The sequence below is a fragment of the Melopsittacus undulatus genome, chromosome 12 (assembly GCF_012275295.1).
Source record: "Melopsittacus undulatus isolate bMelUnd1 chromosome 12, bMelUnd1.mat.Z, whole genome shotgun sequence".
Taxonomy (NCBI): domain Eukaryota; kingdom Metazoa; phylum Chordata; class Aves; order Psittaciformes; family Psittaculidae; genus Melopsittacus; species Melopsittacus undulatus.
The window spans coordinates 17,027,530-17,047,580 of record NC_047538.1 but is presented as its reverse complement, the minus strand read 5'-3'; the positions used below and the strand labels follow the sequence as shown (position 1 = coordinate 17,047,580).

The 20,051-nt window shown below is 51.1% G+C and overlaps 1 protein-coding gene across 1 annotated transcript in view; it reads left to right on the top strand.

Moving 5' to 3' along the window:
• Window positions 1-3,179: 3,179 nt before the first annotated feature.
• Window positions 3,180-20,051, top strand: part of MMP17 (matrix metallopeptidase 17) — a 60,539-nt gene continuing 43,667 nt past the window's right edge. Inside the window, exon 1 of the mRNA XM_031047875.2 lies at window positions 3,180-3,308. Within this exon, the coding sequence (XP_030903735.2) occupies window positions 3,180-3,308 (129 nt within the window). The remainder of the gene's footprint in view (window positions 3,309-20,051) is intronic.

Sequence of the window (20,051 nt, the reverse complement as noted above, 5' to 3'; positions counted from 1 at the left end):
GAGCAACCAAGCAAGCAGAAAGCCCATTCAGCCCTTGCAAACTGAGCTCAGTGTCAAGAGCCCATCTCTTGGGGACCTGTTCCCATCTGCTGTGGAGCAACTGGTGCTAAAGGAGATTCAGAATCATGGTTTGGTTACAGTGCTGGATGCGAGTCCTGGATCTTATAATATTTGCAGCTATCCTAACGTTACAGTGCTCCCCAACAGTGGCTGTTACCAGGAATAGATGATGCATTGCTTCAGCACATCTGACCATCTGCTCCACCAAAAGCTGGTCTGCCCCAATCAGAGTGAAACTGATTCGTGATATGCTGGAGGCAGGAGGCTGTGCAAGGGGAAGCTGGTGGGAAGCTGAGCTCCTCAGTGCTCCTCAATGGGAGGATGGAGCTGGCAGCTTGGGCCAAGTTTGCTGCAGCAAAATATTTTACAGACACCCAGAGCTCTGCAGTTACATACAGTGTAATACACGGATGGGAGAAATGGCTGTGGGGGAAGTATTCTCTTGCAATAGGCAAGTTTTAGTATGGTACATTTGGTGAAAATGAGTGCACTCTTACATTTAATGCCACAGGAAAGAATCTAAAAGGATTAAAGCACATTTGACATAGAGCAGCATTTTCCATTTACCCTGCTGTCAATCTGCTTAAAATGCCCAGTCTGATGGAAACTGAAGATTTTGCCCCTGATATGCTGCTGTGAGAGGATGACCCAGGAGGTGAGAGTAGAACTGATGCACATGCCCTAAAATCTTGACCCCTTAAAGTTAAGAGCAAAACTCCTCCAGCTGGAGTGGGCTCAGCCTTTACCTTTTGGTCCAACAGCTTCCAGGCTGCCCATGATGAACCTTTATACTCCATTGCCCTGATGTGCAAAATGGGATTAAAGGTCAGGGTGAAGCATTCAACATCTTCCAGAACCATGAGGAAGGAGCTGAGGTAACCTTGCTGCTGCAGGATGTGGCCAGCATGGGAGAGGTGGCACTGTGCATGTGATGTAGGACCAAGTCCTGGAGCTGCAGACTTCCTGGTCTTTTTGTGCTGAGCAGTGATAAGAGAGCTCCAAGCCCCTAGAAAGCATTTCCAGGTGCTGTCAGTGATAACCCCAAACCCGTTTCATGTCCATGAACTTGTGCTGCCAGTCAAGGCTGCCAGTGCAGAAGCTGCTCCCTCCAAAGGGCTGCAGGTTTGTCCTAAATTGAGATTTTGAGTGTCCTCGCAGCCCTGTGTGGCTCTACTGCCTCCGCCTTTGTACCAAGACTTGCTTTGATCTGCCCACAGTCAAGTCAACTGGCAACAAAAATGATCCCTGACAAGCAGAAACTCTGGAGCTGCTTAGCAGGAAATTACTATATGTGATGTTGGTAAGCAGTGTCAGGCTGACCTGCCTGCCTGGAATAATGCTTCTCCACTAGAAAAGCCAGGAAAGGTTGAGAGGTGGTGGGTGGCTGCTGCTTTCTGCTCAGAGCAGTGAAATCTGGAATAGAGCAAATAATAATCCTCATCAGGGTCAGTGTGACATTACTGGAAGCAAGAAACAGCTCTCTGAGAGCAGCAGCAGCTGTGGGATGGACAGGATGAGGCCAGAGCAGCAGGAGTGAGTCCTGCAGAGAGGAGAAGGAAGTACACAGGGGGAGATGAGTCTCTGCAATGAGAATTGGCCCTGGGCATCTTCCCAAAGTGACATTAAATGGTCAGTGGGAGCTGCCAACCCCATTACTCAGCACCTGGCCATAGGGAGCACCTGCCCTGCAGAAAGCCCATCCCTGCATGTGTGGAACCAGAGGGTGGGCTTTGATGGGCTTTTAAAGCTGCTCAACCTTGCTCTACTAATGAGAGCACTTCTTGAGCTATAACAGGTAGCTCTAGTTTGGTGAGGCTCTGAGCCCCATAATCCAGGGTTTCCCTCTGATTTCTCTGGTGTTGGAGCAGTAATTTCAGCCCATCTGAGAGCACAGAGTAGCATGAACTCGCCTGCAGGAAGCGAGGGTTCCCTGTCACTTCTCTTTAAGCAATTTCTTCTGGACAAAGATTTCTTCATTCTTCTTTTACTGCTTTGCTCTAGTCCTGTCTGATAGCAAATATCTCCAGGAGCAGCTATGGTTTGTTGCTGAATTAATCTGTTTGTGCAAAAGGTGTCATATCAATGTTCATTACAATATCAGCAGCACCTAGAAGCAATTTTTTGTCTCTGCCAGTTCTTTCTTATTTGCATTTCTTATTCTTTTTCTTTTTAAGAGTACATTTACAGTTTCCATTTTAAAACAACTTTAAAGATCATTTGCAAAGCTGTTGAGTATATTAACGTGCTAATAGGAATTGGGGAACGCAGATGCTATGAAACGCATTTTCATCCTGAACTGGCAGGAGCTGGAGATGTCAGGGTGTCCCCTGCCATCTGGCCTGTCAGAGCATGTGGCAGATTCACTGCTCCCGGGGGGAGGGCACGCTGCAGAGTCCATAGGATCCCATTATGTTTTTTATGGGGACAAGCCAGACATTTGTCTTTCTGAGAGTCGCTATCAGTTGGGGACGCACCAACCACCCAATCTTTAACACAGCGCCTTAAAAACCCAGAGGGTGAGCATGGAACTGAAGACGTTTCGATGCTTAGAAAGAAGCGACTCTGAAACCTGAGGCTGGGAGGGGACACAACCTGCCCTCGGTGCTGCGCGCTCCCCCGCAGCCGCGGCGGGGCCGATGCTCGGCGCTGCCCAGCTCCGCGCCCAGACCGCGCAGCGCCGCCCCCTCCGCGCTGGAGCCTTAACACCGCCTCTCTCATTACCATCCTTCCTCCTCCTCCGCCGCTGACCGGGCGCTCCGAGGCACTGGGGTGCATGGCAGCAGCGCCGGAGCCGCGGCGGACCCGAGCAGCAGCCGCCTCCGCCGATTCGCTCTCTGCTCGGCGGCAGCTCCCGAAGCAACTTCCCGGCTCGGAGGGGTGCGGGACGATGTGAGCGCGCACCCGGAGCCCCGCAGCCGCCCCGGCGGCGGAGCCCCCCCGGCACCCATCGAGGAGCGGAGCCTCCGGCAGCGCGGACTCGGAACGGAGCCCACCCCCCCCCCGCGCCTTCCTCCCCGGCGGCGCGCACAGCCCGGGGCGGGAGCGCGGATGCGGCGCGGAGCCCGGCGGAGCCCAGCGCGGGGCCGGGGCCGGGCCCTGCGGGCGGGCGGCGCGGGGGGATGCTGAGCCCCGCCGCCCGGCCCCGCGCCCGCCGCCGAGAGATGCTTCTCGTGGTCGCCCTGTGGCTGGCGTGGCAAGAAGCGCCGGCGGCGCCGACCCCCGCGGCGGAAGACATCACCCGGGGAGTTGTGAGTTACCCGCGACCCCCCCGCTCCCACCCGCACCCGCCTCTCTGCCCCCCGCTCCTTCCACCGCCGGGCATCGCCGGCCGCTGCGGCGCTGGGAACGCTCCGCGGAGCGCTCCGCTGCTCGGTGTCCCCCTCGCAGCCAGTGCCCTCCGGCTTGTACCCTCTGCTCGGTGCCTCTTTACAGCCCGTGTCTCCCCTTAGCACTCTCTGTGGTGCCCCTCATTGCACCGCGTCTATTTACCTCCCGCACCCAGTGCCCACTGCACGGAGCCCTTTTGGAGCGTTGTCCTCCCTCCCTTGCAGCCGCTGTACCACGCATCCCCTTGCACCCAGTGCGTGGTGCCACCTGAGCCCACTGTGCTGTGCCCCCCTGTACCCCGGCGCGGTGGCTCAGCTTTCCCCCAGCCCAGCACCCGGTGTGATGGCCCCAGCAGCGTTCACACATGGATGGTGATTTCTCAGGCGCTGAGAAAGGGCTGAGCCTCTCCCAAGGGCTCCCTGCCTGCGGTGGAGCCACACAAACTCCTGCCAGTAAGCTGGGTAAAATGGCACGTTTGGAGTACGAGTGATCCCTGAGGACTCGGACACACTGGGGGATGTGTTAGGGGCTGCTCTGTGCTGGTGACAGGCAAGGGTTGACTTCATTGCAGTAGTCTGCACAGCGTGGGCATCCTCTTGGTCCTGCTTCTCGGCTTACAGGTGACTGCTCGATGTGCAGTGAGGTGACAGGTTTTAGCAGGCAACAAGGGCTCAGGTCATATCCCTGCCAGGTCAGGGTGCCGGCAGCTTCGTGCTTCTGAGAGGGGAGAGATGGAGGCTTTGCTCCTGGAGGAGGAAAAGTTTCTTGTATCTGTTACCAGCTGCAGCTTAGAGAAGCTCCATGACCATATCAAGCCACATTGAAAAGCTGTGGCTGGGTATGGGTTGGGTATTCCTGAGGCTGGACTCGCCAGTTTGGAGAAATCCCCTGAAATTCAATGGATTTCAGAGCATTGCTGTGAAGGAGAGTGGGAGGATGGATCTGTAGCACGGCAGGGTTACCTAATGAGCGGGGCTCGCACGGAGCAGTGCGCCAGAACACTGCCTCTGACACCACGTGCGTGATCCTGCTCACAGGCTCCTGCTCAAACACCTGCCGGGAAGGACAAAGCCGATCGTCCCCAATCGGTTCCTAGCTGAATAGGAGATGAGAGGAGAATAAGGTACATCTGTGTCGTTACGGTTCACTTGCTTTCCTCTATAACCAAATGTTAAAGCTGGAATTAATATTTCATGCAAACAGCTCGCAGATCAGTGTCTTCTGCCCCAGTGAATTTGACTCAAACTTCTTCTTTGACCTGCTTTTAACCTTGCTACCGTACATGCTGCACTCAGCTTTTACAGGTTAAATGTTAATACTCGAGGGGGTTTATTAGTTACCTCTAACAATTTTCAGGTGTTAAGGTACCTGCTTGTGTCCTGGACTGGATTTGAGCAGTAGCTCAAAACCACACTGAAGAGCTGTGCTAGTCTTGCAAGGCAAAAGCTGCTGGGGATGGTGGTAACAGTGCAGAAGTGAACTGCAGGAGAAGGGGGATTATGGTGTCCTGTGTTGCCAAGCTCTATTTAGGCTGGGAAGTACAGAACAGATGATGCCAGATGGGTGTCTGTTTTCTTCCCTCTGATGGGTGTGCTTTCTGGGGCAAATGCATCTCTCTCGCTCAAGATGGTGCTGGTGGAGTTACAAAGGGCAACGCTGGCTGTAGAACAGGTTTGTGCTTATGCCATCTAATGAGCAGCAGGGAGTAGGAAACACCAGGTGTTTTCAGAGGTGTTGGTCAGGAAAATACCCCTGTGTGGGAAGTGAGAACTTTAAGAAGAAGTATTTGATGCCCACTTGATGAAGCAACTAAGGAATTAGAGCTCTGTGATGCATTTCAACCAAATATTTGAAAACTAGGAAGCGTGAAACCACAGCAATAGAAAACTCCACTAACCTTTGAAAATGATATCCAGCAATTCTCTGCACTAAATAGAGCACAATGTCAACCGAGCTTTTACATCCCAAATACCCCCCCACACACACACCCAAGCAGCTTTCAGCATGGGCAGGACTGTGTCTCCAAGCTGCATGCTCTGCTGCAGTCCCGCTATAGGTTAGTGTTAAACAAATCAGTGATGCTGGGCCAAATTAAAGTTCAGCAAAACGAAAGAGGGCTATAATTCAGAGGCAGCTCTTGTTAGAGTGCTGTCCAAAGCAATATAATATTGAATGCTTCTCCAGATTTCATTACCAGTGGAATATCCTGCCCAGTTTATAAATCTAACTTGATTATTAATGTTTTTATTGTTCTCCATTAGCTTCTCTAACAAAGAGGGCATAAAACAGCAGATGGAAGAGAGCTTGACTTGAGTGTTTCCTTTGAATTTAGTGCATTGCTTTTGAGATTTACTACTTAGCATTTTGCTCTGCTGCCTTTACAGTAAACCCCCAACCCCTCCTCACTGCACTCACAAATTGCATCTTTTTATGGCTGTTGAGTTTGAGAGTCTCGGGGGGCAAGCAGCAAAAATTTATATATGTTATAGTAACTGAGTACTAAGAGCTCTCACTTTGCTGGGCTTTGAACCAGGTCTGAAGGAAGGTCTGCCTTCAAGTTCAGAAGAGCCGGCAAGCTGGAGTCTGTGCACTGAAGGTGTTGGCTTGGAGACCTGCTGGTTTGCACTGGAGCTGGCTGTCAAGGGGAGGTGCTTTGCCTGAAGGAGATGCTTTGCCCTGGTGCTGAGTGATGGTAGCATCACTGAGGTCACCATAGGCTCTAGTATCAGTGCCCAAGGGATGCAGGAGTGCCAGGAAAGTCTGGCTGCAAGAGCAAGGGTGCAAAAGCCGCACTCTGAGCTGCCCTTTCTTGACTGTGTGGTCAGGGGTGATGGGGAAGGTCTGTGTGTGCCCCCCAGGCGTTTCTTCAGCTGAAGCTTGCTGGGCATTCCTGGGGGCTTGCGTATGACTGATGCCTCTCTCAGCCTCCTGCTCACAAAGCCCGTCTGTGTTGTTCCCAGAGAAGTTGCTCCCAGGAGATGGAGGCATTTGCATTCATCGGTGGAGACCATGGACCCGCATCCCCCTCTGTGTCCCAAGCGGCTCTTTGTTCAGGGCAGGGCCCTCGCCTTTGTGGCAGCTTCTCATTTGAATGACAAGGATACACTTGAGGGGAGAGCTTGGGTGGCACAGAGCCCTGTGATGCTGTGCCTCCCCGGCCGGCTGTGGTGGGCCAGGGCGACAGACAGAGGTTCCTCTGTGTCCCCACATCAGGGAGCGGAGGGAGGGAGGAGCAGCAGTTTCCTATGGGTCTGTCCCACATCTCCCAGGTGACAACTTCCAGAGTAAAAGCCAGCCCATGACTGGGAAATGGGCTTCTTGCTGTTTCTGGGGTGCTGTTCCTGCCTGCAGAGGGTAGGAGCATCCTGCTGCTGTGGCTGGCAGATGCCCACATGCAGCTGCACATTCCAGTCCAGCCACCTGCGGTTCCCACCTGCTCCAGAATCCACCAGGATCTCTCCTATTTTGCTGCATTTAAACACCTGGGATCAGGCACTGTGTCCCTGAGACATGGCTTACCTTCTAGTGCAAGGCTTTGGATAATTGGCCCTCTGAAAGTAAAATCCTTTTATGTGAATAGCCTGTTCCTTCTACCAGGAGCAAATACCAGACTTGTAACCTTCTGTTTCTGCTAATGGGGAAATTAAAAATAGATAATCCCAGTTGGAGCTTCATTCAGCCTTCCGGAATGTCAAGTCTTGCAGGGCAAAATTCTCACTGGATTCCCTAAACTATGTCTTCTGCCCAGCATCATTAGAGAGGGGAGCTTTGCTTGGCCCCTCTGATATTGAAGCACTTCATTTCATTCCTCTACAGAGCAGTAGCCATCCCAGGTCCACAAATTCCCTCCAAGAAAGTTAAGCTACCCCGTTAAAAAGAACATAAATGTGCTGCTCGTTGTGTTTTAAGGTACCTCATGAAGCCAAAGTACAATGCAAACTAAATTGGCTTGACAAAAGGCTGGCTGGAAGCTTTCACATGGACAGGCTTCTGCAAAAGCATTTAATCAGGTATTAAAGCCTTGGCTGGTTTGAACTGCCACTTCCCTTTCAGATTTGAGCACCCCAGACCTCCAGGTACAGTAATGCAATCTCCTCCTGGGCTTGGTTGCTTTTGTGGGCCCAGCCATGTGAATTACACAGTGTAGTTAAGCTAAATTACCTGCTTTAATGAGACTGCCTTGGGGAAGGGTTTGGAGCAGGTGGATGAAATCCTGCTGTTGCTGGGGACTTCCCCATACTCGGCACTGGGAATGGATAGGTGAGCTTCTACCTTGGCCTTCCTCTTCCTTGGGTGCTGCAGTGAAGTGCTGAGGGGTAGAAGAAGCTCCTGGCTGGCAGGACCCCTCCTCCCCAGTTAGACCGCACCATCCCTGGTGGCAGTGTGTGATGGAACTGTACCTCAATACCCTCCTTTTGCCCCTAAAAGCTCCTGGGGCTCTCCTGAGGGAGGTTGCTGCCTGTGTGTGTGCCTGCCTGGCTCTGCCTGTGGGGTTTCATTGCTCTCCCTCATTAAAACTTGCAAAGAGGCAATGAGAAAACAGTGCATCCCCATCCCCTGCTGGCATCCCATGGTGCTCTCCCTGTTTGGTGTCAGGGTGTGACTCACTAGTGGGACCACATGCATTGACCCCACTGAGGACATGGGTGATGTCACCATGAAACAGTGGGGTTTGGATGTCAGCAGCACCCTGTTTTGTCCCTGCAGGTTCGTTAGTGCCAGTGGTGGCTCGCTCTGGCTCGTTGCTGCGGCCGCACGCTGATTCCTCATTACTTACTCATCGACAAAAGTGCTGCAGAATGGGCTGAGTGGCTCTGGGAAAGGTCAGGCTGTGGCTGAGAGAGACTTTTGTGGGTGTTCTGAGAGCGGGCATGTCCCCTGCATGGGCCTTGGGTCCTCTCATCCTCCTGGAGATGATGGTGTGGGAGGGAAAGCTCTTGTGTTTCAGGTGCGAATCACTGCCTGTGGTAAATCCAGACCAGTGCGTTGTTGCTCTTTAGAGTGTTTTGTTCAGAGTGGAGCTGCACTTGAAAGCCAAGGATTTGCTTTCAAAATAACCCGAGATCTGACAGCAACAGTTCTCAAAATGCTTTCTTTAATCAAAATCACTTTAAATGGGTAGATTTGAGAGTTTCAGAAGCTCTCGCTGCTGTGTGTGTGCAGCTGCATCTTCGTCCCGGATTTTTATGAGGATTGTCTCTGATTTCTGGGTCAGAGAATTAAGAGATTTGATGTTATATTAAAAAAAGCCACACCAAACCACATATGCAAAGTTAAATCCAGTGCAAAACAAAGCAGACGTGCGGGGGCTGAGGGGAAGAAGCTGCTGAAGGACCAGAGAGTTTTAGATGAGCTCAATGAGAAACTGCCTTTGACAACGGGTTTGTTCAGAGCAAAGTCCTGCCGTGACTGACATGGAGTAAATGCTGATGTCTGCTGAAGAGTGTGGTCTTCGGATGGGACTCTGGCAGTTTGATTGGCATGATGATTTAATGGTAAAGAACTGGATTAAATCTGAGGGATTTTCTGCACCAGAACAAACCATGTGCACAGGAAATCATTCTTCCAAGAAATCTGGAGATGATCTACAGGTCCTGGTGAGAACAGTCCAAATGCAGTGATTGGGAAAGCGGCAGCATATTCAGGATTCTTTTAATATCATTTTTCCAAGAGGGAGTTCCTGCCTGTTGACTGTCAGTGGCCAGGCCGAGTTCTTCACACTGCCTGACATATTATTTCATCCTGACAATATTGATCTTTTGGGAGGACAAAAGCAATTTTACCTGTGTCACAAGGTCCTTGCTTGAAGGTGATGGACATGTTTGGATTGTATCATCTTGTCATTTAACAGACCCCGACTGGCACCTCCTGTGGTTCAGCTCCCGGCTGCTGAAGATCACCCGACAGCCCAGGCACTGCATGGGGTTGCTCTGCAATGCAAGTGTGTCCCATGCAGCCCGCTACAAACATCCCTTTTTAAGGATGCAGCACAAAAGTTTTCCTCATCCAAAATACAAGTGGGAGATAAGAGATCTGGGATCCTTCATCCACAGGTTTGCCTTCATTTGCAGAGGTTGTCCTGCACCATGGTGGGGGCATTTAACCCCCATACAGCTTCCCTAGGGCTCCCACCCCAAACCACCTGGCTCTGGATTTTTCCACTTCCCAACAAATACCCCTTGCTGGAAATGGAAAGCTACAAAGAGATCAAAAGGAAACTTCATGGACTGTTGGCTGACTTTGGGGATCTCACTGTCCAAGGCTTTTTGAGCTTGAGGAAGCAGATTGATGACAGGACCAAGTGAGTGGCTAAACCCTGGAGGGACCTGAATGAGCTAAAAAGATGGAAAAGGCCAGTATGCGAGGAAGGGGTTCCCATGGGATCCCTTTTGGAAGGAAGCCCTGGAAACAGTCATCTGAGGAAGCATGCACTTGATTGGCAGCTGTAGGCTTCCCAAAATACTGTGAGTTACAGGCTACATGGCTTGTTCTCAGACTTGTACTGCCTACGTATTGGTCAACCCTTCATGAAGATTTGCTTTTCTCAATGAGATGTCACATGCAGAAGTGCTACTGCTGACACTGTGGCTGCAGCGCATCTCAGGAGATGGATTATTGTGTTTCCCTTAATGTTGAAGCTGTGACCCCTGGTGCCCTAATCAGCTGGGCAGCTCTGCTGGGCTTCACAGCCACCCTGGAGGCAGTTCCTTACCAAAAGCTTGCTGAAGGGTGTAACACAAGAAGCTGCTCCTTTCATCTTACTGTAGCTCCTGGGAAAGCTACAGGATCCCAAGGAGAGCACAAGGAGCAAAATGATACCATGACTGCTAAAGACAATCCCACCAAGACTCCAGACCTAATTACCTGTAAGCTCTGGAGCTGATGAATTCAGCCTTTGGAAAAGGGTGACAGGTCTCGTTTGTCACTGAGCGAGAGCAAAACAAATCTGTCTCCCCTGTTTTTCTTGAGACCAACATGTGGGATGTCCTCCGGAGATACTGCATCCACTCAATATTAGTTATGCCCTAGCCTGTGCTTGGTGGGGGCTGCACCTTTGACAAGGCATGAGGTGGGGAGCATGAAGAGCTCTCTCCAGCCCCTAGGCTTGTTCCCACCTTGGTACTTGTGTTTAGTTTGTCATTGCTGTTCCTTTTTCATGCTCAGTGTCCCTCTGGCACACCTGCCAACAGAAGGGCGGTCAGTGATGTGCTGAGAAGCATCTTTGCTCCTTTGATAGATTCTCTGCATTAAATTGGCTTTTATTTTTCTTGTTTGGTCTCCGTTTTGCTGCTGCTCAGCCAATTCCCTGTTGCCCTGCACCAAGCCATGCTGTCTCTACCTTTGCATCCCTTGTGTCAGAGATGCGTTTTTGTTCAAAGACAAGAGGAAATTGGGTTCACAAAAGGGAAATCCCTCATAGACATGCCTGTGAACTAGCACTTTATCTAAAGGCTCAGCTAGAGGTAGGTCGTTTGGGACTTTTGCCACCTTTTGTTTACTACAGAAATGCATTCTCCAGGTCTGGTCAATGGGACTCTGAAATGAGGAATAATCTTGCATGGCCTCAGCCAGCACTGAAGTGCACAGCAATTCAGTTCTTCCTCCTGGGCTGGATGCGTGTCATATTTCATGACAGGATGACAGTCCCATCAGACAATCTATTGCTGTTTTGGCATTTCTAATACACCTCGTGCTTTGGTACATTCTTAGTGTCCAGCAGGATCAAGACAATCTAGAGGAAATCAGCTGTCACACTCCAGGGTCTCATATGGGCAGTGAATAGAGCAGCAGTGATTTGAGCAGTCTGCTACAAGCTCACCTGGGTTAAAAAGCTCAGTCCAGAAGAATCTAAAATTACCTTTCTCTGCCTAAATCCTGGAGGACCAAATGCCTGTTCTGCTGGGCTCTGAGGCTTGGCATAGTGGTTGGCCAAACAACTGCATCACTTCCTGAAGGGTGACCTGAGCTCTGAGCACCAGGTTTCCAGTAGTAGTGGAGGAGGAAGCACTTGATGTGTTTGCTCAGAATTGTGGTATGAATGCAAGTGCACACACTTCTGTTACTGGGGGGTTTACCTTCACTGTCTATCTCTTTCCAGCTGGGTCTTTGGCTGCATCAGGGTTTCCCATAAGCCCCTCAGTGCTGCTCCTCAAGAGGAGCAGCTCCTGAGGGTTCATGCTCCCTTCTTGGGCTGTGCACAGGGATGCAGAAGTTGGAGGAGATGGGTGGTGGTGGGTGCCCCTCTGGACACGCCGGGAAGACCCATTCCCTTCCCTGCAGCCTGTCAGTGTTAGCAGAGCTGTTAAACAAAATCGTCTTTCTGAGCAAGAGGGATTTCTTCCTGCAATAGCAAACACCTTGGTGAGGCAGAGCTCCCGAACTGACACCTCCTCACTCCCAGCCTTTGCAGGGAGCTCTCCTGGCATATGTGCATCAACCGCTTTCCTCCTGCAGACAGAACCCCAGGGCCAGATCCTGTCCTGCGCCTCCCCGAGCATCCCTGTGCCCCTGCTCCTGCCTCCGGGTGCCGGGAAGGGGCCGGTGCGGACGCTGTTCTGGCACACCGGTTGTACCCGTCGGTGTCGTGCCGGTGCCCTCTTGTGGAAACTGGGAAAACATCCGGGAACATTGGTTGGTGTTGGGCTGGGAGCAGAGGGTGGAAACCCGTCCGTGGGCTGCTGGGCTCTCCCCCCGGGTCTGAGCCCCAGTGCCTTTTCTATTGCTGTTATCAATAGGGGGTGAGGGAAACGGTATTAACTTAGCCTGGGAGGCAGGGGCTCCCGGCATTCAAATCCTGCCCCATGGTGCCGACCTTTGGTCACTAAATCCCTGTGTGGCGACAGTAGTCCATGCTTTAAATGGACAAGGGTTTCAAAGCACTTTCTGTGCCTCCTTGCTCTTGTCTGCAGTAATTACCATTTACCTCTTAGAAAATACCTTTATGAGCAAACTTTGACTTTCTGCTTGAAATAGCGTACCACAGAGCTGAGCCCAATGGGTTTCCTGCAGCCAGACAGCAGGCACAGACCAACCACTGCCCCTGCTCTGCTGCTGTCCCCAGGAAGGTGCTCATCTGCTTCAGCCACCCCCTGAAAACATCAGGAGGTGAACAAGGCCATGGGACAGCAGTGGCAATGTGCAGCCCAGCACCACCCCTTCATCACACTTGGGCAGCTCTGGCTGGTGATTAATATGTGCCCTGGAGCAAACCTGCTGGTAACAAGCATCTTCTGACCCCACCAACCGCCTCACTTCCAGGCTGCTCTGCAAGAGGTGTCCAACATCACAGTCAATCTGTTTGCCGTCCTCTGTTCTGGTTTCCCAGGCCTGTGGGACCCTGGTGAGCCACGTGCCTGTCTCCTACCTCCACCACAGGAACAGCTCAGGCAGTGGATCTAGCCCTATTGTTCAGGAAGCCCGAGTCCTACAGCTTCCCTGGGTTAAAGTGCTCCCTATCTTCCCAGGATGTGGGGGCAGAGAGGATTGCTCCATTGAGATAATCCCCATACTTCCATTTTTTCAAGGGCATATAGATCTCTATCTACACCATCGTGGAGGAGGAGCTTGGGACCAACACTGCTGTCTGCTGTGCTTGTATCTTGAAAGTCCAGATGGGACATGCTCAAGCCATCCAAAAAGGAGTTGACCAGAACTGACTCTTCTCTGGGGACTGTGCAGAAATAGGGATTTTCAACTGAGGAATCACTGCTGGTTCTCACTTTGCCTTACGTTCAAGGGGCATAAAAGCTTATTAGCTAGAAAAAAAGGGCAATTCTACTCCTCATTGAGAAGCATAAAGGAAACTAGTTGTTTTCACAGCATCAAAACAGGAGAAGGAAGCTGGTGGGCTCCATTCTCCCCGGGCCTGACTTGCTGGCACGTGTTGGGGCAGGAGGTGACCTCAGCAAGAACAGTGACCGAAACAGCCACAAACAAATCCTTTAAGGACTCTCCAGACTTAAATAAACATGGAAAATAAATGATGTCCCCGGCACTCTGCCCTCAACTGATGGGAAACAAGCTGCATTAACATAGCAGTTCAATAACCTGGAAGAGCTTCAAAAGAGATCTGCTCACCAGCCCCAGGAGAAGGGGGAGCACTGCCTGAGAGCATGCAAAACAAGGTTATTAAATGTGGCACAGCGCGACACGATGGGGTAAGAAAGTACTTGTAGTTTGAGTTATGAGGTATTCTAGCTCTCCTACAAGGAAGAGCAGAAAGGACCATAGGTGTCTGTAGCTGGTTTTCTGTTCATCACATGAGTAGTAATTGTGCATTCTGCAGGGGAATATGCTGAGACTCAAGGTAAGGGCACATGTAGTCTCCTATGGGACTTACTGATGTAAATCCCATCCCCAGAGGTGCAGAAGTAGGTGCAGAGGGGGCTGTCAGGGAGGCTGCTTCCACTACAGTGGGCCACTGCCCTTGCTCTTTGTGGCATGGAAAACCTTGAACTTCATCTCCAGCCCACCCTGCTCCTTCCTGCTTCCCACAGCTTCAACCCATCTTCTGCTTTATCCTTTAATTAGACAGGACGGGGCATTACCCCAGTATTCAGTGCTCCCTGAAAGCTTCTCTCTTCTGGCAGTGTTATAGCTTCAGACTGTTGCGTTTCTCCAGCTGCTCTAGAAAATTCCCTTTGTCCATTAAACGACCTGTTAGGGCCCAGATGGCTGCTTTTCTCTCGGCTTTAGAGATCGACTGCTTAATTTCCCTGGTGCCCTGCCAGCCCTGTGCTGGGGAGGGGAAGGCGAGCGCACGGTATGCACTGAGATGCTGCAGCCAAGAGGTGCTTGCAGGGCTTCCCCAGCACCATCCCTGTGCACGGGGATGGCTCTGGGCAGGACAGAGAGCACTAAAAGCTGCCATGGTCTGTGGAGGGATGGCTGGAGGATGCACATCACCTGCTCAGGGTCTCCTGGTGATCCTGTTTCTCTCCCCTGTCCTACCAAAACAGCACCACAATGGAGTATTATTCCCAGCATTCACACCTCTGAGAGCTTTTTCTTATTCCCAGCCTTGTGTTAGTGCTGTTTCATTGCATTTGGAATTTAACTCTTAACATTAACTCTTGATTTCAGTGTGCTGTGCTTGTGATGACCTATGCCTGTGGCAGGCATCAGGTGCCCAAAGCACCTCTAGGCATCACCACCTGTGTGTGCCAGGAAAGAGCTGAGCACCCATAAACCTCACTCCATTTGGAGTGCAGGGACAAGGAAACTGGACACACTGAAAGATGCGCAAGTGTTTTAGGTGTGGGGGAGAGTGCTGAAGCCCTGGCTGGGTCTGGGGAGGCTCTGCAGGAGCCAGCCCTGCTCTGCTATGGGTTCAAGAGCAAGAAAGCACAGCTGAGAATTTCCTTGGAGCTCAGGGGAAGGTGTGTTACAACCAGGCAAGGCCTGGCTATTTCTTATATATTGACTTGTAAGATGCAGCTCCATTCTAGAGGAAATGCTGTTATCTGGGAGGGCTGTCGTGTGAAAGCAGCACTCCATCAAGGCAGCTGACAGCAGTGCCCTGTACGGAGGCAATGCCGTGTGACTGCTCACTCGTGTGTTTTGCAGCTCTTTCTACTCTCCTCCTAAAGCCACTTTCACAGGGGAAGGTCTTCCAGAAAGGCAAACCTCCAAAAGCTGGGGTGGTGACTCAACCAATACGCACCTGCATTGATGTCTTCACTGCAGAAGCAGGATCAGGACCCACTAAAAGAAATCATGTCTTCTTTGCTATTCTTTATTCCTTTGCTGTGGGCAGCATCACAGATAAGAGGCTTCTTTGCTCAGAGGATGGTGGCTTTTGTGGAATCAACCTCTTGCTCATTTTCACTGCCTCTTTTCACAGACTGAGCTTTCAGATCATGTTGTGCTTTTATGTAGGAAAATAAATTTGGGCCTGAGATGGGTGAGGAATGCACATACTGCAAATGCATCTGGGGTTCCAATGTGCTGCTGAGGTACTGGATGCCGTCTCCTATCAGAGGTGGGTCCAGCAGGGGTCTGATGCTGCTGAACCACTCTTCTTCACCCCCACCATGGCTCCCCTTCCTGGGGGTACCACCTGCCCTTTGCATTTCAGATGTAATGCAGAAAATGAATCTTATCTTGAATGCATCTTAATGCAGTCATGCTGAATTTAAAGGTCACCTTGGCATGGCAGCCTTACTCATGAGTTCACTCCTTCATCTTGTGTCTCAGCATCCCTTGATCACACCTGGGTTTGGATTACCCTCCTTCATCTTTTGCTCTACCCTTTTTGGCTGGTTCAGCACTGGAAAATGATTGGTGCTGTGGTTGAGTTAGAGTGGGATGCTATTTGCAATGTATTGAATTATGTTAAGTATCTGGATATATGCTCTTATTTAAGTATTTGTATAAATCCCTCTGCGTGCCCTTAGGTTAAGCTCTCATCTATATAAGCAGGCTGTTTTCCTTAGAGGGTGCTTATACTCAATACAGTTCATCTGTCCAAAGGAATGGGTTGTAGGGTTCAATGGGCTTTGCACTGACTTTCCATGGATTTTTAGAAAACCCTTTACCTGCTCAGATATTTGGCTTCGTACCCATTGTGGGGGGGGTCCACCATTAGCAAAAGGCTTTGTGATCTTCTGAGCACTGGTGGTTACTTCAAAACAGATGCCAGAGACCAGGCAGGTTTCCTGGCATGGCTTGATTTGCTGTGCCCATCAGCAAGGCAGGGGCAGATCCAGGGATGCCAGGATCAGTGGCCAAGCCTGTGCTGGACAAACCTGGCTGTTGCAACCTGAAGCAGGGAGCTGAGGTCAGCTCCAGCAGCATAAGCCCTGTCTGGTCTGCATTAACCAGTCATCACCAGCACTGTGATGTTCCCCATAGGTGAGCAGTGAAACAGCTAATGACTTCTGCCTTCTGACAAATGTTTCCTGACACCACCAGGGAGGTCGTTGTATTTCCCCCAGAACTATTTGTCTTCTTCTCCCTCCCATGTCTGCATTCAGACCTCATCCTGCCTCCCCTGGCTTTGCACAGCAGCTGCTGCATGGGAGATGCTGCCTGTCCTGGGGTACTGGGGGAGAGGGAGGGCTGCATTCAGCTCTGTGCACACTGTTTGGTGCTGTTGAAACACCCACTGAGTGTAGGCAGCTGAGGGAAGGTGTCTGTGGAAGTGCTGCTGCTGCCTGTACCCTCCAAAGCACGATGCTGTGTTGGAGAAGAGCCCAGAGGATGGTGGGGAATGAGAGGAACCCCTCTTGGTGCATGTCCTGGTTCCCTGCCTGCCCTCCTGCCACTGCTGGAAACCTCCACCCTATTTTCTGAGTTCCTCTGTGGGTCCAGCATCAGGGGTGATGCGTCTGGCAGCTCCCATGGGTGATGCAGCTGTTGTGCAAGCCTTCTCCATGCTGTCAGGGAGCCGTGTTCATGCCCGTGCTCCCTCCAGTCATGGTAGTTGCTGCCACACTGAGTAAGTCACAGAATAGCTGCGTGGCTTTGAGGAGCTGCTGCTGCCCCCTGCACCCAGACTGGCCTGGCTGGTGCAGGTCCTATGGGACATGCACATGCTGGGAAGCTTTTCCCAGTGCTGATGGTAGGGAAGGAGGACAGGCAGCAAGCCAGCAGCCTGGGCAAGTCAGCACCACAGATCAAAATCACTGCTGCTGGGGTTCTGCTGGCACAAGCCTACGGCTCAGCTGCCTGGTGTGGATCCCTCTTCCTGAGCATCCAGAGCTGCTGACAGTGGCACATGGAAGGAAACTGGCTTTCTGAGCACTCCTGGTGACCACCATAAGCGTGCCGCTGCCCATCTGCTCATACACAGCACCTGATGGAGAGTGGCAGCTGAAGACATGTGCACAGACACAGAAATCCAGTGAGCAGCTCCCTCACCATCCCAACACACAGCTGTGCTCTGCTGATGTGTCCCCACCTGAGCCAACAACCTGCACTGCAAGGAGCATTTCATGTACGATGCTGTGTCCGCTGGCCCCTGCGCAGGGTGACATGCTTTGTATTGGATGTATCTTTAGCAAAAGATGGGAACTGTGACCAGCTCCAGGCAGTTTTGCCTGGGAATCAATGTTTTTGGCCTTGTTCTTGGTTAAAACATTAACTTCAGCCATTTAAAACCAAAGAAAAATAAGGTAATACATTAAAATCTCCTGGTGGATGAATAGCAAGTCCTCACAAATGAAATCAAGTAAGACTGAGGAACCTGGAATTTTAAAGCTGGAGGAAATGCCTTTTCCTGGATTTATTTCTCCTTGAAAGGGTGAAACTGCTTTCAGCCAGTGTTGGGTCCCCTTTCCTGGGGTGACAGTACTCATGCAGAGGGCAGCAGGGAATGGCAGGAGGTAGCCAAAGCATCTGGGAAGAGGGAAGGAAGGGCTGGATCTGGTCCTGCTACAGAAGAGGCAGCGCTGGGTAGGTGCAGAGCCTGTAGACAACACTCCCAGCTTCCCTGGGCTTCACCACTGAAGGAGTGGATCATGGCAATGCCAAAAAGGCCAGGAGGACTTGCAAGACAGTAAAGTTCTGCTAGGGAGAGCATCATTGCTCAGGAGACTGGTGGGTGTTGGAAAACATTCCCTTTGATTACTGTTTTCCTCTTGCTGTGCTGGGAGATTTTGGGCTGGTTGGGCTTTTTCCAAATCACTCCCATGCGGGTGGAGAGCCAAGGCAGCCGTGTTTCACGTTTCATAATCCCTGTGACTTGATTAATTCAGCCGTATGTTAAAAACCTCATGAAATTGGCCAATTTTGCTGAGGTTAAAACAGATTATGTTCATCTGCTAATGTCAGTTTTGCAAAGAACCACTTGGTGGCTTCTTAAAATGTTAAAGATAGGGGGTAGGCTGCACGGTGCCAAGGAGAAGGCATATTTAAAAGAGATAATGTGTCTTCTGTGTGAGCTGAAATGAGGAAATGGATGTTTGTGAAGCTCTTTAAAACACGGTAATGTCAAAAGCAAGGAGAGCACATTTCTTTTTCATTTGTGTGCAAGGTGAAGAAAGGGCAAGCAATTTTTTCTTTCCTCTGAAGTCTTGCCACCTTGCACCATAGGAACTGGTGGTAATGGCTGCAAAATGGCCCAGCTGGGTCAAGGTGTAATTTTGAACCTTTAGTATCTTTCAATCAGTGAGAAATTCAGATGATTTGACTTTGACATCTTGGCAACCCATCACTGGAGCTGATAGAAATATGGGGAGTGGATGCCAGCTGCAAAGCAGCATTGATCTTGGGCCCTGAGAAAGGCCATGCGCTGCTCTCCTGACACCTAAGAACCTTTCCCATTGATTCACCTCCTTCTGGGTAATCGGCTTTTGCACATCAGACTGGGAAGTGCTTTCCAAGCTGCTCTTTTATCTTTTTCCTTCTTTCTGGAAGATTTACTTAGTTTTGAACTAAGAAAGGGGAAGTTGTGAGTTTTTGGGTGAAGATGAACCTGGAACAGCAGTGCAAGGGTCCTCCGGATGCACTTGTATGTGAGTGGGATGTGGCTCAGCAGCCCAGCTACCCTGCTGCTGGATCCAGCTGCAGCCATGGGGTTGGTGCAGTGTGCTGTGGAGTGGAATGAGGTTCTGCATTGTGTGTGTGCAGTCCCTTGTGTAGGACAAGACCTCATGTCCCCACTCACAAATACCACTCTGCCAACCGCCTCCCTGGGACGGAGGAACTCCTGTTTAATTACTGCAGCTTTGATTGTGACAGCACAAATTTCCCTCGCTGCCTTCTGAAGCTTCAAGGGCTCCTGCCAGCAAAGATAAAGCCCCTTTGCAAAAGCTGTTTGCTCTCTTGAGGGTCCCAGTGCTCTGATGCTGGATGAAAGCATGGGGAGGAGCAGAGGGTAATGCATGCCATGGCCATAGGACTTTCATTTTAACATCTTGGGAGGCTTCAAAAGTGGGAGTTGATCCAGCCTGCAGCTGGATTAACCTGGACCATGTCCCTCCAGCTTTCTGTGCATAAATGGGGCTGGAGGGACAGGGGATGTGGTTTGGGATATGCTTGGCAAGGAGCTGAGCCTTTGGGTTTTAGGGAAGAGGCTGGGAAGGAGCCAGCTGGGGCAGAACCTGCCCAGCCCTGCCTGCAGCAGTTCCAAACACAAGGCACTGCAGGAACCTGCCTGAACAATGCTGGATTGGGCCCTTTGCGCAGCAGTGCTGGAGGTGATCCCAACCATTCCCTTTGTTGACATCAGCAGATGCTCTGGGTTTGTCTGTGTGAGGGATTTGGAGGAAACTCATCATCCAGGTAATCATTCAGATGCAGCACTGCCTGTGCTTCGTTTGACACCATCAGCTGTAAATGGTTTGCCACTGTGTTGGTGCACCAAACCCACTGTGTTCAATGGGAACTGTGGTTTCTTCAGCACTGCTGGCAAAATCTGATGTTACCTTGGAATACATTTTAATTAAGCATCTTACTGCAGAGCAGAAAGCTTGAAGAGAGCCCATGCTGCCTTCCACATAGCACATGCTAAAGCAGCAAACCCAAAGTGTAACCCCACAGCACAGGGACTCACTCACCTCCCCTTTGCAATGCAAGAGTTGTCTCTTTAGCAGCTACCCTTAATCTTCCACTTCCTTGAGCTGAAGACACTTAGGTGCCCTATGGAAAGGGTTGGTGGAAGAGAGGGCTCATGGCAGCTCCCTGCCTCTCTCCCCTTCCACTGACTAAAGCAAAAAGGATCT